At 41.8% G+C, this 14,053-nt stretch overlaps 1 protein-coding gene and 1 long non-coding RNA gene across 3 annotated transcripts in view; both read right to left on the reverse strand.

Moving 5' to 3' along the window:
• LOC147817258 (uncharacterized) overlaps positions 1–14,053 on the reverse strand; it is a 236,097-nt gene that overhangs the window by 45,208 nt on the left and 176,836 nt on the right. The gene's annotated exons all lie outside the window — the stretch shown is intronic.
• The window catches only part of myo10 (myosin X), a 135,356-nt gene that overhangs the window by 45,208 nt on the left and 76,095 nt on the right, over positions 1–14,053 (reverse strand). Inside the window, exons 5-15 of one of the 2 annotated variants that reach the window (XM_023396699.2) lie at positions 6,429–6,563; positions 6,220–6,344; positions 5,593–5,606; positions 5,122–5,206; positions 4,772–4,875; positions 3,869–3,998; positions 3,111–3,229; positions 2,761–2,907; positions 2,399–2,499; positions 861–927; positions 492–584 (exon numbers count right to left, since the gene is read on the reverse strand). In XM_023396699.2, coding sequence (XP_023252467.1) covers positions 492–584; positions 861–927; positions 2,399–2,499; positions 2,761–2,907; positions 3,111–3,229; positions 3,869–3,998; positions 4,772–4,875; positions 5,122–5,206; positions 5,593–5,606; positions 6,220–6,344; positions 6,429–6,563 — 1,120 coding nt within the window. Of the gene's footprint in view, positions 1–491; positions 585–860; positions 928–2,398; positions 2,500–2,760; positions 2,908–3,110; positions 3,233–3,868; positions 3,999–4,771; positions 4,876–5,121; positions 5,207–5,592; positions 5,607–6,219; positions 6,345–6,428; positions 6,564–14,053 lie in introns of both variants that reach the window. The other variant, XM_087171233.1, reaches the window with a different exon arrangement.

Here is a 14,053-nt window from a genome sequence, read left to right on the forward strand (position 1 = left end):
GGCTCAGAGCCTCCTCTCTTCTGATTGGCTCACCGACCTGTTGTTACTAGAGCTCCAGAGAGAAGCCTGAGAGAGGAGATGTAAAACTACACTGAGATGGTTTTTGGTTCTTAAAACCACAAATATATCTTCTTATGGATCAACACTTCAATTAAACACAAGAGAAGAGGAAAATATGGGACCTTTAAATTATTAATACAAAGACTATTAATGGTGGTTGATTGAAAATGAACTGTGAGTGCATGAGTAATGAAAAGGATGGATTATTTCCATTTTGTTCAATTCGATCATGATGACTTGATAAATCAGTGGGTAGCAGAGATTTTGGCCCGAGTTTTTATGCGTCTTCATCCTGATGTTAAAGGAGGAGAAAAAACTGCAGCTTCCGCTTCTGATCACTGAGTGTTTTTTCAAACAGTGGTTTTATTTCTGTGTGGGACTGAACACCAGGTGCTCAGGCCGTGAAGGTAAAGGTGGTGTCGGAGACGTACCGAGTGCTGGCTGTGGAGTTTCTCCAGTAAGGTGTCATCTGTGGCTTTTGGGAAGTGACTCTCCTCATTCATCAGTGCCAGGAGACCCAGTTTCTATGGAAACGGAGGGGATCACCATCATCTTCATGATTAATATCATCATCATCTTAGTAGTTCTCATTACTATCATCATCTCATCTGTTTCTGCTCTCTTTAATCTTCACTCCGCCTCTATCTAATAATCATGTGATCGATACTTTTTCATGTTTATCTGCTTATATGACATCTTAACTAATTTCATCTGCAACAAGCCTCATCATCATCATCATCATCATCATCATCTTCCTCCTTCCTCCGGACCTTTTCTGAATCAATAAATCACTAACGCACCTTCTCGATCAGATCCAGACACTCTCCGTTGTCCATCCAGTTGATGTCAACCCAAACCAGGCCCTCCCTGCAGGAAGCAGCCAAACACAACAATCAGGGTCAGAGACAGTTTCAAAGAAAAGCTTTCCATAATTAGATCTAGAAAGAAGTTTCTGAGGATTCAGATTTACAAATGATAAAAAGACTCGGAGCTGGCGACGGTTTACGCTCGCTGCCTTTGAGCTAATACGTCATCAGCGGTGTTTTCTGTGTCTTTCAGAGACATCAGGTAACGATTTGTTCAAACTGTAAACTCTGGGTTAAAAAGACAAAAAACAAAAACTGGGTGGATATGAGATGATGTTTTGTTTATGTGAAATCACAAAACTTGGCAGGTCACAGTCTGAGCTCGGAGTTTCCATGACAGCTGAGCGGAGCAGGGTTCAAAGCGGCGAAATGAAAAATACATCGTCTAAGTCTCGACCCTGTGTCTTTGTGTTAAGTGTTTATGTTCAATGTGTTTTCATTAGAGATGTTCCAATACCAGTTTTTACTTCCTGATATCGATTCTTTCTTTTATCATGTAATTTAACTGTCAATCATAAAAAAATGCATCTTGAACTTCCTCCGCTAGTTGTCCCGACACTAGTGCTGCCTGGTGGCACTAATGTTACACCTGTTCACCGGAAATCAGTTCTTCTTTTCTGCTCTAAAACAGTAGTTACCAGTGGCTGCACAGCACCAACTTCCTGTGTAGGCTACTGTTTTAGAGCAGTGAAGAAGAACTGATTTCCATGTGTGACACTATAACGTTCATTAATAAATGATGTGGTATTGGATCAGCGCATAGACTCCGATACAGTAGCCATTTCTAATACTAGTATCAGTATCAGAATAACTCTACTTGTTATATGCGACAAATGTGTCATTTTTTAATATTTTCATGTTTAATCCGTCTCTTTCCTCTTCCTGTAAAAATACACTGTATGAAAATATAAATGCAACACCTTTGTTTTTGCTCCCATTTCTCATGAGTTGAGATGAAAGATCTAAGACTTTTTGTGTGTGTGTGTGTGTGTGTGTGTGTGTGTGTGGGCGCGCGCGTGTCTATTTTGTGTATAGAAAAAGTCTCAGATCTTTCATTTCAACTCATGAAAGGCAAGTAAAAACTAAAGGGTTTATATTTTTGTTGGGTAAATATTCCTGATGACTGAGAGCCTGGCTGCCTCCTCCTTTTAGTTTGGAGCCTCAATGTCAAAATAAATTTAATTTCACAGAACAGATTCAAGCTTTTTTTTTTTTTTTTTACTTCCACCAGAATCAGATTTTTCTAATATTTGTTTTGTGTCAACCAGGAAATGAATTTTCCCTCAGTTTCTCTCTCTGCCTCTGTGGGACAGATCATCAGCTCCTGATGAAAATGCTTGAAGTTTAAAGACTCCTGATTATGAGAGAACCACACTGTGGTAGTTTTGGGGGATGAGTAATGCCAGATGACACGAGGAGTTTCGAGGTGAAAAATAAAACTGATCCGCCACGAGGGAACAGCCTCCACCTACTTGTTGTACTCCAGTTGCTCCAGGGAGAAAATGTGCTTGTTAAAATATTCCTGAAGCTTCTCGTTTGCATAGTTGATGTTGAACTGCTCGAAGCGGTTGACCTGTGGGCAGATGTTAGACACGGAGAGGAGAGTTAATGAGCTGGAAAAACAAGGAATCCCTGAGGTGTGTTTCTACCGATTTACTGATTAACAATTAAAAGGATTAAAATACTGAGTAGAGGAGAATAGAAGCTCATACTCCTGAGTTTAACTGAATGTGAGCGACTGGTACTTCATTTAATTCAGTGAAATTTAATTAATTAGGTTAATTTTATTTATCTCTGACAGGTAATTAGATTCTGGTCGAGAGTTCGAACCCACCTCGAAGTTCTCAAATCCAAAGATGTCCAGGATGCTGATGGACTTGAAGTCTTCCTTGCCCCTGATGCGGTTGTTGAGTTTGCGGATGATCCAGTTGAAACACTGAGAATAAAGTGCCATGGCCATGGAGTCTCTGGAGTCCACCGCCTGCGCCGGAGCGGGAAGAAAATATTACTGGTGCACAGCTCAGAAACAAAGAAGAAATAAATACATTTTGTCTGATTGTTTTAAACAATTCTTGAAGAAGTGTTGAAGAGAATTACAGGGGGTCTACAAACACATTAACATGTGTGACGGGTCATTTAGCAGAGATGATCGGAGCTTCTTATATCGAGGTCTCTCTCACTGACCTGTTCTACAGTGAGCGGTGTGGAGATCTCCTCGCCCCTGAGGATCATGGACCGGTGGGTCAAGACCTCGGCCAGCTGGTCTGAGTTCAGCCCCAGGAGGTCGGACGTGCGGCTGAGAGCTGCTGATGTGAGGAACAAACAAACATAAAGCTTCACTTTAAAACTCAGAAAACGTCTACTTGTAAAAACGTTTTTCATCATCCGTCTACTTCTTATTCATCTTGCTGAATCTAGTAAAATAACGGGAGGGGGCGAACTGTTGATCGCCTCTTCAGTAATCTTAAGCCTGACCTTTGACCTTTGATCATTCCTGGTGATAAAGTCACATTATGGTTGCCAGATGAGACACAGAGGCCAAACATGTGGAGGGAAAGTTAATGAACCTTGATGTTGGCGTCTGTCCCTCGAACTGTGGACATCTTATTTTGAAAAATCTGTTCTTTGAAATACATTTCAGTAGTTCCAGAAACATAGAAAAACAAAATATAGAATAAAAATGATAGACAGAGGTTTTCACTGTCCCTGAGGAGAGCGGGAGGGCAGAGGACACTTAAACAAGTCCGACCTAAAGACAACAGCCTGCAGGTCGTAGCTACAAGTAAAAGCTGGAAAACTATTTGACTGAGGGTTTTTTTTTCTTGTGATGATGGAAAACCACCAAACAAGTTAGAAAACACTGAGTGTGACAGTGAAGAAGGAGAAGGAGAAGGAGGTGTAAAGAAGAGGAAGGTGTGGGAGACGAGGGGAAGCTCTCCGACCTGACTTGGACGAGACCTGCGCTCCTCCGGCCGTCATGAACTCGATGTTCCCTGCGTGGAGGATCCCAGCCAGGAGGCGCAGGATCTCCCCGATGTTCTCCTCCGTGAACTGCATCGTTCGCATGGCATTCTGGGAAAACACAAAACACAAAAGAGGAGGTTGATGAGCCCCTCCGGTTACTTCTTCACGGATTCATGTTTAATTCCTCACCAGCCGGTTTTTGTTTCTTTCGGGTCTGGACTGAAAATGTCTCCTGTTAGTTCTGATCCATCCTCAGCAGCTGATCAGTCTTTTGGGCTGCGAGCTGATTGGAAGTTACGTGTCTGTTGGTTTTGGGTTCGGCAGCAGTGATCTCACTTTTCAGTCTCACCCAGATCAAATGTTCTTACTCTTGATTTATGGTTATCAACAAATAAATGAATGAGTCCCATACAGAAACATAATACATGTGCAAAGTCTTATTCATCAAAACAGCTAATGACATCACATGTCAACTAAATCTCCATGACGATTAAGAAAACTTGATCCACTGATAAAGCTCTGGTAAAAGCTCCTAAGTGAGTTGGGATTGTTGAGTCAAATCTATAAAGTGGCACAAAACATTTTAAATCTAGACCATATTAGATCAAAAAAATTACAAGATTATTTTAAATTCTTTCCAATGATTGATTGATAACTGTTAAATATTTATCAAGTAACAGCACCAAATATTTCCTGCTGTATTATGCTCATCATCTTGTATTATGATTTTTATTTTTAATGCTTCTTATATTTCTGTTCGGCACATGGAATAACTTCTGTGTATGATGATGTCTTAAGATGTCTCAGTCTTAAGTGAATGTAATGTGTGTGTGTGTGTGTGTGTGTGTGTGTGTGCATACAGAGGTCAATCTTTTCCATACCAGAACATCCTGAAAAGCACCTTCGTCGTTGATTGTCTTGTCGGTGAGGCAGCTGGACTGCCTCAGGTAGTGGTAGCTGTCGGGGTGGGTCAACCCGAACGCCTCTGCGGACACACACAAACACACACACACACACACACACACGTGGTCACAAAAAACGCACACGTGGTCACAACGACAGCACAAAAGATGAGGTGAGACAGGTTGATATTACGGCTTCCAAATTATGTTTGGAGAAGAACTTTATGGAACTTTTGGTTTTGACAAGTTGTGATGCAAAAAGGAAAGAGAGGTTTACTACGACTGTATGTTTAAGATTTACGATTGGACATGATGTTTTTTGCATTCACCTCTCTGCTGGCTGTTGGTTCCCGCTAACAGGGCGTAGAAAATGTGGTAGTTTCTCTCCCCTGGGTTCTGCCGGACCACGCGGTTCTGTGGAGGGAGAGGGAGTATCGCTCTTTACACACATTCACATGTTGGGCATCCTTCTCTGACCTGCTGCTGGTTTGAAAAGTGGCTCTTCAAACATTGTAGTTTCAGTAGCCGCGATCACTTTGAATTGGCGTCGGCTAACAATGAGCTTGAAGATGAGATGTTTTCCTTATTCTTATTCTTATTCTTGAGACAGATTTTGGGTTTTGGATTGGTTTAAGAAATCTCTGTCAGTGTTTTCAATACTATTTTTTTTTTTTTTTTGAAAGGTTGTCATCATTGGATCCATTGCTACAAAAACCTTTAGCCACCTTTCAAGCCTGCAGGAGGTTTTGAAGAACGACTGAAAAAGACTTTTACAGGTTTGTAAGAGGAAGGACACTCACCTTCTCTAAGAGGTCTGTCATCAGAAAAGTGTCTGTCAAGGAACACAACAGTCAGAGAGGACTACACAACTCTACAACCACTGACAAAACCGTTCAGCTAAGTGTCCTTTGGACAAACCAGGCAAAGATTATCACGACAAATGCTCTTAAAGCTAAATGAAACTGCAGCCAGTTAGACTTCCCTTCCAGAAACATGAACACTAGAGTCATGGTTGATTAAAAATGTGATTATTGGAGACATTTTTATTTACATGAGCAAACAAACAAAGTGCAGTTTACTTCTTGCTGTCACATTCCTCCCAGTTTGTTTGTTATATAATATATAATGATAGAAAAACACTGCTGTGATTATTCATAATTAACGCTCTGCTGTGTGTCATTCCCCTACTCTCTATCCCTGCATTTCCCATCAATCTCCACTGTCCTTCCTTTCAAATTAAGGCACAAAATGCCCAAAAATAACTTTAAAAAAAGAAAACGAATGAAAGAAGGTGGTTTCTCCTTGTTCTGCACGTCTTTCCCCTTTAAAAGCAGCACTGCCTTCCTGTATATTAAGCCTTGTGGGTAGGAAATATGCAGTGAGAGGAAGCGGCAGCGTCTTGACACCGAGTAGGTTTTAAAGGATACAGTCGACGATCCTGCCTCCCTGGATGTTGCCCTTCTGGCTGAAATGCAGCTGGACGAACTTCCCGAAGCGGCTGGAGTTGTTGTTGTAGACGGTCTTGGCGTTTCCAAAGGCCTCCATGATGGGACTGAAAGAGCGGCGCGGGATCATTAACAACCAGGAGACAAACACGAGATTGGAAATAAATCACGGAGGTAAAACGAGCAGGTACCTGCTCTCCAGCAGCGCCTCCTCCACGTGGGACGTCCTGTCTCTGGACGTCACCTCCAGGGAGTGCTGGCTCATCGCCGACAGGAACTTCAGGATTAGCTTGGTGCTTTCTGTTTTTCCCGCTCCGCTTTCTCCACTGAGGGTGAAAAAAAAAAACACAAATATGGTAAGAACACTAAAAGTCCAATCATCCAAATTGTCCTTGAGCAAAGCATTGGCCTCCCTGTGGAGACGGGCAAGAGCAAAATATTAAAGGTAACAAAGACTCACAATTGTTCTTATTTCATCTCATTTTTTCATTTTTCTTCCTCTCTTTTCATGAAAAAATTTATGTTTCTTCTTATATTCTCAGTATTAATTTAAAAGTACTTAATTAATTCATTAATTGATTTTGATTTCAGCCCTGGTTTTTATTTCTACAGTGACATGAACAGTCCCGTCTAGTTTCATCAGCCTCCAGCATCTTTGCAGACTGTTGACTGGAGCAGAGAAAATGTGACCTGAGACAGAGAGTTGTTTAATTTAAACTGTGTGAGTGTGTGTCTTTGCCTGCAGGTTGTGTGTGTGTGTGTGTGTGTGTGTGTGTGTGCGTGCGCTATGATATTAAACTGGCTCAAATGTGAATTAGGGTCTGATGACTGACTCGTAACTGTCTGACACTGATGCACAGTTTTCACACGTGCAGCACATGAGAGCATCATGGGAAATACCCTAACCACTAGATGGTGCACCGGACACTGATATACAGGAAATGAACACCATACCACCAGGCCTTTAACATCACACGCTCAATGAGTCTGATTAACGTGGGAACAATAAACACAGGTCACATGATGATTAATTCAGAAGGAAAACCATGTAAAGTGCAAGAGGGCAAGAAATGAGAACATGATGATCATTGAGCAAAAACGTCAGTAGAAACTAAAAATATGAGCACGAATATTTGGGTTCAATTATTAAAGCTGCAATAATTCATATTTTTATATCAACAATGGATCAAATGACTATGTGTAATATAAAAGTTACAAACCCACAGAGAATTATTATGCGACTCCGCTGTTCGCCTCAGCGCTACAGGTCATTTTAGCACCTTTTAGCTCACTGTTTTGGTTTCATGGTCCGCCGGTTCACTCTCACCGACCTTCCTTCCAGCCAAAGCCTAACATGTGAAGCGCCTGCCTCGCGCCTAGCAGCAGACAGACACAGTTACAGACCAGCTGGTTAACATAGTGGAGCATTTAGCAGATAAAGACCTGGTGGAGACCAAAACCAGAGCTAAAAGGGAAGTGAATATTGAAATTAAAAATCTATCAGGTTGACACGACTTCAGTACGATGGTAAATATACATCTGTGTTTACTGGATGTTTAAACAGTAAGCTTTTTACAGACTCATTAGCTGTAATAGCCACATATCTTTGTTTTGCCATGTTTCCCCCCCGGGAGATTAAAAACTGCGTAATGCAGGTCTGTTTTTGTACAATGAGAGATCCTGATCTCAGTGAGTCTGCCTGTTTAATAAAGGAGTTAATGACATGTCAGTGATATTGCAGTAAGTCTGTTTTGGCAAAAATTGCATATTGCATCTTTAATGTATATCTGCTTTAGCTCAGCAATGGAACAATTTGAGCCAACTCTAACATAACATGCTAACATGCTAACGTATCTACTTTATTAGATGATAATGTACCTGATCATTGCTATACAACAGTAACTGATGTAAAAGTGAAAGGAAACATGGAGTTAAGATTCTTGTTTTGTTCAATTAATTAAAAAGATGATTTAAATGATAGAATATCACTATTTAAGGGTAGAGGAACCATCAGAGTCATTGGCGGCAGCTCTGTGCAGTTACGCAGTGACGGTATCACTCAGGGTTTTGGCTGCATGCACGATAAACTCTGCACTAGACTAGAGCTGACATTTGAAACAGCTACTCCCCCACTCACTGCGGCGACGGCTGTGATTTTGCATGTCAAACCACCTGACAGGCTTCATCAGCCTGATGTGTAATCACCGGCGCCCCGTGCGTCTCTCTCTCATCCCACCGCAGGCTTTTGTTTACACGCCCGGCTGACTGGAAGACGAGGCGTGTTTCCATTCAAGAACTGAGCTGATCAATCATTTAAGTCTTGAAAATTGTCAGGAAGGAGTAAACAAAGCCCATCGCTGTGTCCCAAATAGATTTTTTTTTTGTTGTTCAAAACCCAAATATGTTCGATCAAAACAATGTAAAAGAGAGAAAAGCAGCAAATAGTCACATTTGAAAAGAGGGAAAAAGACATTTTGAATTTTTTACCAGCTTTTCTGTCAATAAAATACTTTCTCATGCAGCGACTCATGTCAGCACTAAGGTATCAGATTTATATCAGATCATTTGTGCATCCTTTTATATGGTTAAAGCAAATTGAAGGAACTTATTTACTTCTCTTTCCAACCGCGCCCTGAGGAAGACCCTGCGGTGGTCGAAACCAGTTCTTTCTTGTTACCTATTCTACTCTCACAATGCACTAATACATTAAAGACGTTTTAACCATGTGTGCCTGAAGTAAGCCCTGGCTTCCCCTTGTCTAAAGTTAACCATGTACATTTACGACGTCATAACCGTGAGCACCTGGTAGTTCTCTTTTTGTTTATGAAGTTAAATGTTTTAGTAGAAAAAAAGAGCGTTTCTTCTAATTGTCAAGTGTCTGAGGGTCATTAAACGCAACACCAACAAAGGACTCGCATATTTTTCCACTGCAGAAGCAAACCTCACACTCATTACAGCTGAACACAGCGTGATGCCCAAGGAAAACCCCCCTCACACACCTCTCAGTGACATTTAACATGAACCTGGCAACCCACGGTCACACCGTGCGAGGTTCAGGCCCATCCCGTTAATTATCAACCCTCTGCACAGACACCGACAGCATCTGAGGAGCGCTAGATTAAAGAGGACGCATCATTCAAACACAAAGAGGACGCACACCACAAGACTGGTTTCATTACATCTGAGCATATGTCAGTGCAGCAGCTGAAGAAAAGACAAACCCAGACTCTTTAAACATCACAGCAGGTTTTCATGGTCACAAGTGATGTGAAGTTGGATTCTTTTCTTTTCTTTTTAAACCTGTATACGCCATCTTTAAACGTTAGTCATTTTCAAATGAGTGTTGCTTTCGCGTCCGTAAACATTTTATAAACAGTAGGTGTGATTCAGCTCAGGAGTGAAACTCTTCATTTGGATAATGGCTGGGTGGCTCCAGGAAGAGAGAGAGAGAGAGATCACTTTTCTCAGCTGCAACACTTTGAAGACGCTGAAGTTAAATTGACAAAGTGGGACTTGAGATTTCATGAAGAAAAGGTGCTACACAGTTTGAGAGGTGCTAAACAGAGACGAGTGAACGCATCGAACATCAACCTTTTAAGCGAGTGAAATCTTGCTAATGTGTTTGGTTGGAGAATGTTCCAAACTTAGCTTTAAAATTGATTTAAAACTAAGTTTGCGCTGCTGAAAACTTCATATAAACTGCAGACAAATCATTTCTCCTCATCACTCGTCTCTTTGACAACACCGCTTGCTTCGGCTGTGTTTTGGGAACGAAGCTGAACTCGAACACACCGACCCGAGCGGCCGAACCCTCCTGTCAGTGGCACATTCCTGATGAACAAAAAAAAAAAAACAGGCCTGGAGATAGAAATGTAAACTCTCAGCGTGAGAGACGTGAGCACGCAGCAACATGTGGACAGATGTTATAACAGGACGGGCTCCACATGGGAAAATGAAGGCGGAGAGGACCGTGAGCAGCCGTTTATGGCCGGGGTCATTGATTTATCTGAAGGCTGCTGTTTGCAGCGTCTTTGAACATCAACGTGTCACTGTCGTAATCAGTAATTACCATAAACACCTGAGGACAGGAAGGAAATGTCTGGTGGATTTTAGAGATGTGATTAATCTGTTTATTTTGTTATTGCCTTATTTTTAATTGTCTGATTTTATTTGCCTCTGAAATGTTTTATTCATTAGTGATCATCATCACCTCATGAATATTAAAAGTAGTCGTTCAGGGGCCGGCAGAGCGTTGTAAGGGAGTAAGAAAGGACAGCTCTCTGGTTCGCTGGTCTTCATTACAGCTGAAGAGAAAGAGTAAATTCAGATCTCACCAGCAGTCGTGTCCAACAGTGGGTCAAACTCTCTTAAGGGGATTGGATCTTACTTTAAAGGGCTCGGTGTGTGTAACTCATTTAAATAACACCGACTATAGTGACAGCCCGAATCTGAAAGGGCCTGTTAAATGTAACTCATTTAGAAGACCCCTGGCAGCATGCCAGCTTATCCAAACTAGGACACACACACACACACACACACACACACACACACACACACACAAACAAGGCTAAACAGCACCCTGCCTTTGTCCTAATCCCTGGCTCTCCGCATGCAGTTGCCACCCAAGGTAGAAAAAACCCCCCACAGTCAGGAAGGAGGGTGTCTTCAGCTGAGCGCGCTGGACAAACGGCCTCCGCAGCTCCGGACCTCACCCGGGGCTTTTGTGCCGAGCGGCAGAGACGCAGACGCTGCTGAAAGACTGAAAGAACCGCCGGGGCAGGGAGGAGAAACTGAGACAAGAAGAGAAACGCACTGAAGGAGTGAAAGAAATCTGTCCGCACGTCAACTAATCTGGTCTCCAGTCTTCTTAAGAACTTTTTCAAAAGACTTCAGTATGTCTGCTTAAACATGGACTGGAATGAACATCTAAACTCTGCCTGGAGCGGTGCCAGAGATATTCAAACTTCACAAATCAATTAAAAGTTGGTACAAAAATTGATGTTCCCAAGATGATGAATCACTGCCGGGAGTCTCGGCGGTGTAGCTTAATGCTAACATACCATGCTAACGTGCTGAAGAAGCGTGGATACTAAAGTAAATTCTAATTAGTTAACGTTACTTAGAAAAAGTGTGCAAACCGATTGCTTTAAAAAAAAAAACTAAGGAAAGTGGAATAGAAATTGTATGTTGTACTAAAAAAAGCTTATTTAGTGTAGTACACTTACACTTGAGTTAAAGCAACTGAAAGAGACTGTAGAGAGCAGTGGATCATTTACTTCAGGTGAACTCTTGACTTATAGACTACTCAGGATTACTATTTCAGACAGCTAGGTCACTTCAGGTGTACACAGGTTGTTGTAAGTCTGGTCAAGGTCATAAATGTGCTTCGTTTATCATGAAGTAATAATTACAAACCTCCGCTGCAGCTCCTGTGGTAACTGAACATGAGGCCAGCTGGACCAACTTTTCACTTGCTACTCAAATGGAACAGAAATCAGATGATCCGAACACAACGCCAGAACCAATCATAAACTTAAGCTGCAATTTAGTGGGGTCAGGCTGTAGTGGAGGCTGATAAAGTAGTACAGCTGAGCTTGACGTGCCGTGTCTGGGGCGTCCTAGAAAACGCCACCGTACAGTGGATCAACCTTTTTAGTTTACCTACCGAACATGTGCTTCACTCCAGCCAAAGTCCAGACCAAGCTTTACATTTTGTTGCCAACAAGAGAGAATATAAAAAAAAAGAAAAAGGTCAGGATTTTTTATTGTTTGTTGTTGTAATACTCATTTTGGCCACAAGAGGTTGAAGTGCACCAGTACCTCAGTCTAAATAGGACCAAAACCACATGCCAGAATTTTCTTTTCATGTTTACACAGTTGAAACAAAATGTCAATTAGAAAAATGATCCTGGCAAAACTTTGAAGATGAAAATATATGTTAGGCTAAAACTTTCCGTACAAGCGTCTTTGAAAATGCCTCTATAAAGAAAATGTGTTATTACTATTATTATTATGATTATCATGACAACTCGTCAGAATACTCCACTCTCCTATTGTGTCGATGTCAACTCGTGTAAATTCATGTCAGCCCTCGACGAAGCACTGGAACAACAGTGAACGCTTGAAACAAACTCTTTCTTCAGCACAACAAACCACAAGAGTCCAACATGACCTCATGCTCATCCTCACTTCTTCATGAACGGCTGTAATCCAAACCAGACCGGCTCTAATTGACGTGAGGCAATAAAAACACCACAACCGACACCTATAAAGTTTAGCTTTAAGTAACCGTTCACGTTAGCCCACATGGTCAGATACGATTTCCCGCCCATTGTGCTCTCTCGCTTTGCTGGGATCCATGTCACAGTTCAGTCAAATCATTAATCCGACTCACAGCGCAGACGACGCAGGGAAAGATCCTGCCAAATCCCAAAAGAAAACCTCTCAGGTATGTTTTTGCAGGGCTTTGCTGCGGGGGCTTTTGTTCCCCCAAGATGCCTGAGTTATTAACAAGGCTGGAGAGTCTTGAGTTTGACCTCACACCCACCTCTGGGGTCAGGAGGTCGAGCACAAACTGCCGGGTCGAGGGGCCGCCGGTTGTGCAGGGTAACACCCTCAGAGCTCTGTAGCTTAATCAAATCTGGGCTGTTTTGGATACAAAGCCAAAACAGTCAAAACAATATCAGCCCTTAAATCTTAATTTTCATAAATGAAAAGGTCTGTCAGAGGCGCCAGATAATCCCAGTGTTTTATACTGGAGGTTTGACGTGTTCTACGAAGCAGCAGCATCTTTAAAGAAGTCAGTATAAGATTTCTTTTAATATGAAATAGAACAGAATATCAAACATCAACACTACAGAGCCCAAAATATTTCCATGATACTGAGAATCAAAAACTGCTGAGTACGAAAAGCTGGCATTGATCTGTCCAGTTATATAGTCTACTCAAAGATGACACATTCCCTGATCTGACTAAAAAAATATTTTATATCACTTTGAAGCTCAGGAAGATCATGAAATGACTGAAAGGTCCAGAGCAGCTAGTAAAGGTTAAGGTGAAAGAGTTCTGTCATTTAAAAAAAATAATTAAAATGGGGCAAAGTTTTTATGCAGCTTCCTGGATTTAGATCTTTAACATTTGAGAACTTTGGCTGCACATTTTTGCACAGGGGTATTGCACAGTTTTCATCACACTTAGGGCGACTGAGACACAGGTTTCCTTTAAAATCTTGGACATACTTAAGAATAAACCCTGAAAAGGGCAAACTACAATCATTAGCAGGACTAGAAGATGATTTCGGCCAATCAGAGGGTTTAGATGATGCGTGAAGTTTGATGTAGACCGTGACAAGACTGTGGATCTTCTTACATGTTTCCCCTGCTCTCAGTTCAGTCCTGAATGATCAACCGGTATCATTAAGTTACAAAGCGCTCTATGAATATATTATTTGGCCTTCCTATTGTTACGGGGTTGAATGAGGGCTGCCATCGTTTTTGAGATTTTCAAGTTGGCCATGAGTTGGAAAATATTGGGAACCACTGATCTAAAATAAAGCGAGCATAAGCCGACAGTAGCATGAAGAGTTCCCCTCATTAGAACTCAGGGGTCTCAACCACACACGGGGCATCAGGCAATAAAAACACGCAAATTAAAAACCTGGATCTCCTGTTTATTGCTTTATTATCCAGGAGGAACCTGCCATGCTGGCGTTATCTGCGCTCCATGAAGGTTTGGAGGTTTTCCAGCTGTTTCTTCGTTGGTGGTTCAGATTGAGTTCTTGCTGAAATCTGCAGCAAGCAAAAACTCAACAGGGGGT

This window comes from Seriola lalandi, unplaced genomic scaffold, assembly GCF_002814215.2.
Source record: "Seriola lalandi dorsalis isolate HSWRI2012SDOR001 ecotype SW California unplaced genomic scaffold, Sedor1 jcf7180002054982, whole genome shotgun sequence".
NCBI classification, from domain to species: Eukaryota; Metazoa; Chordata; class Actinopteri; order Carangiformes; family Carangidae; genus Seriola; species Seriola lalandi.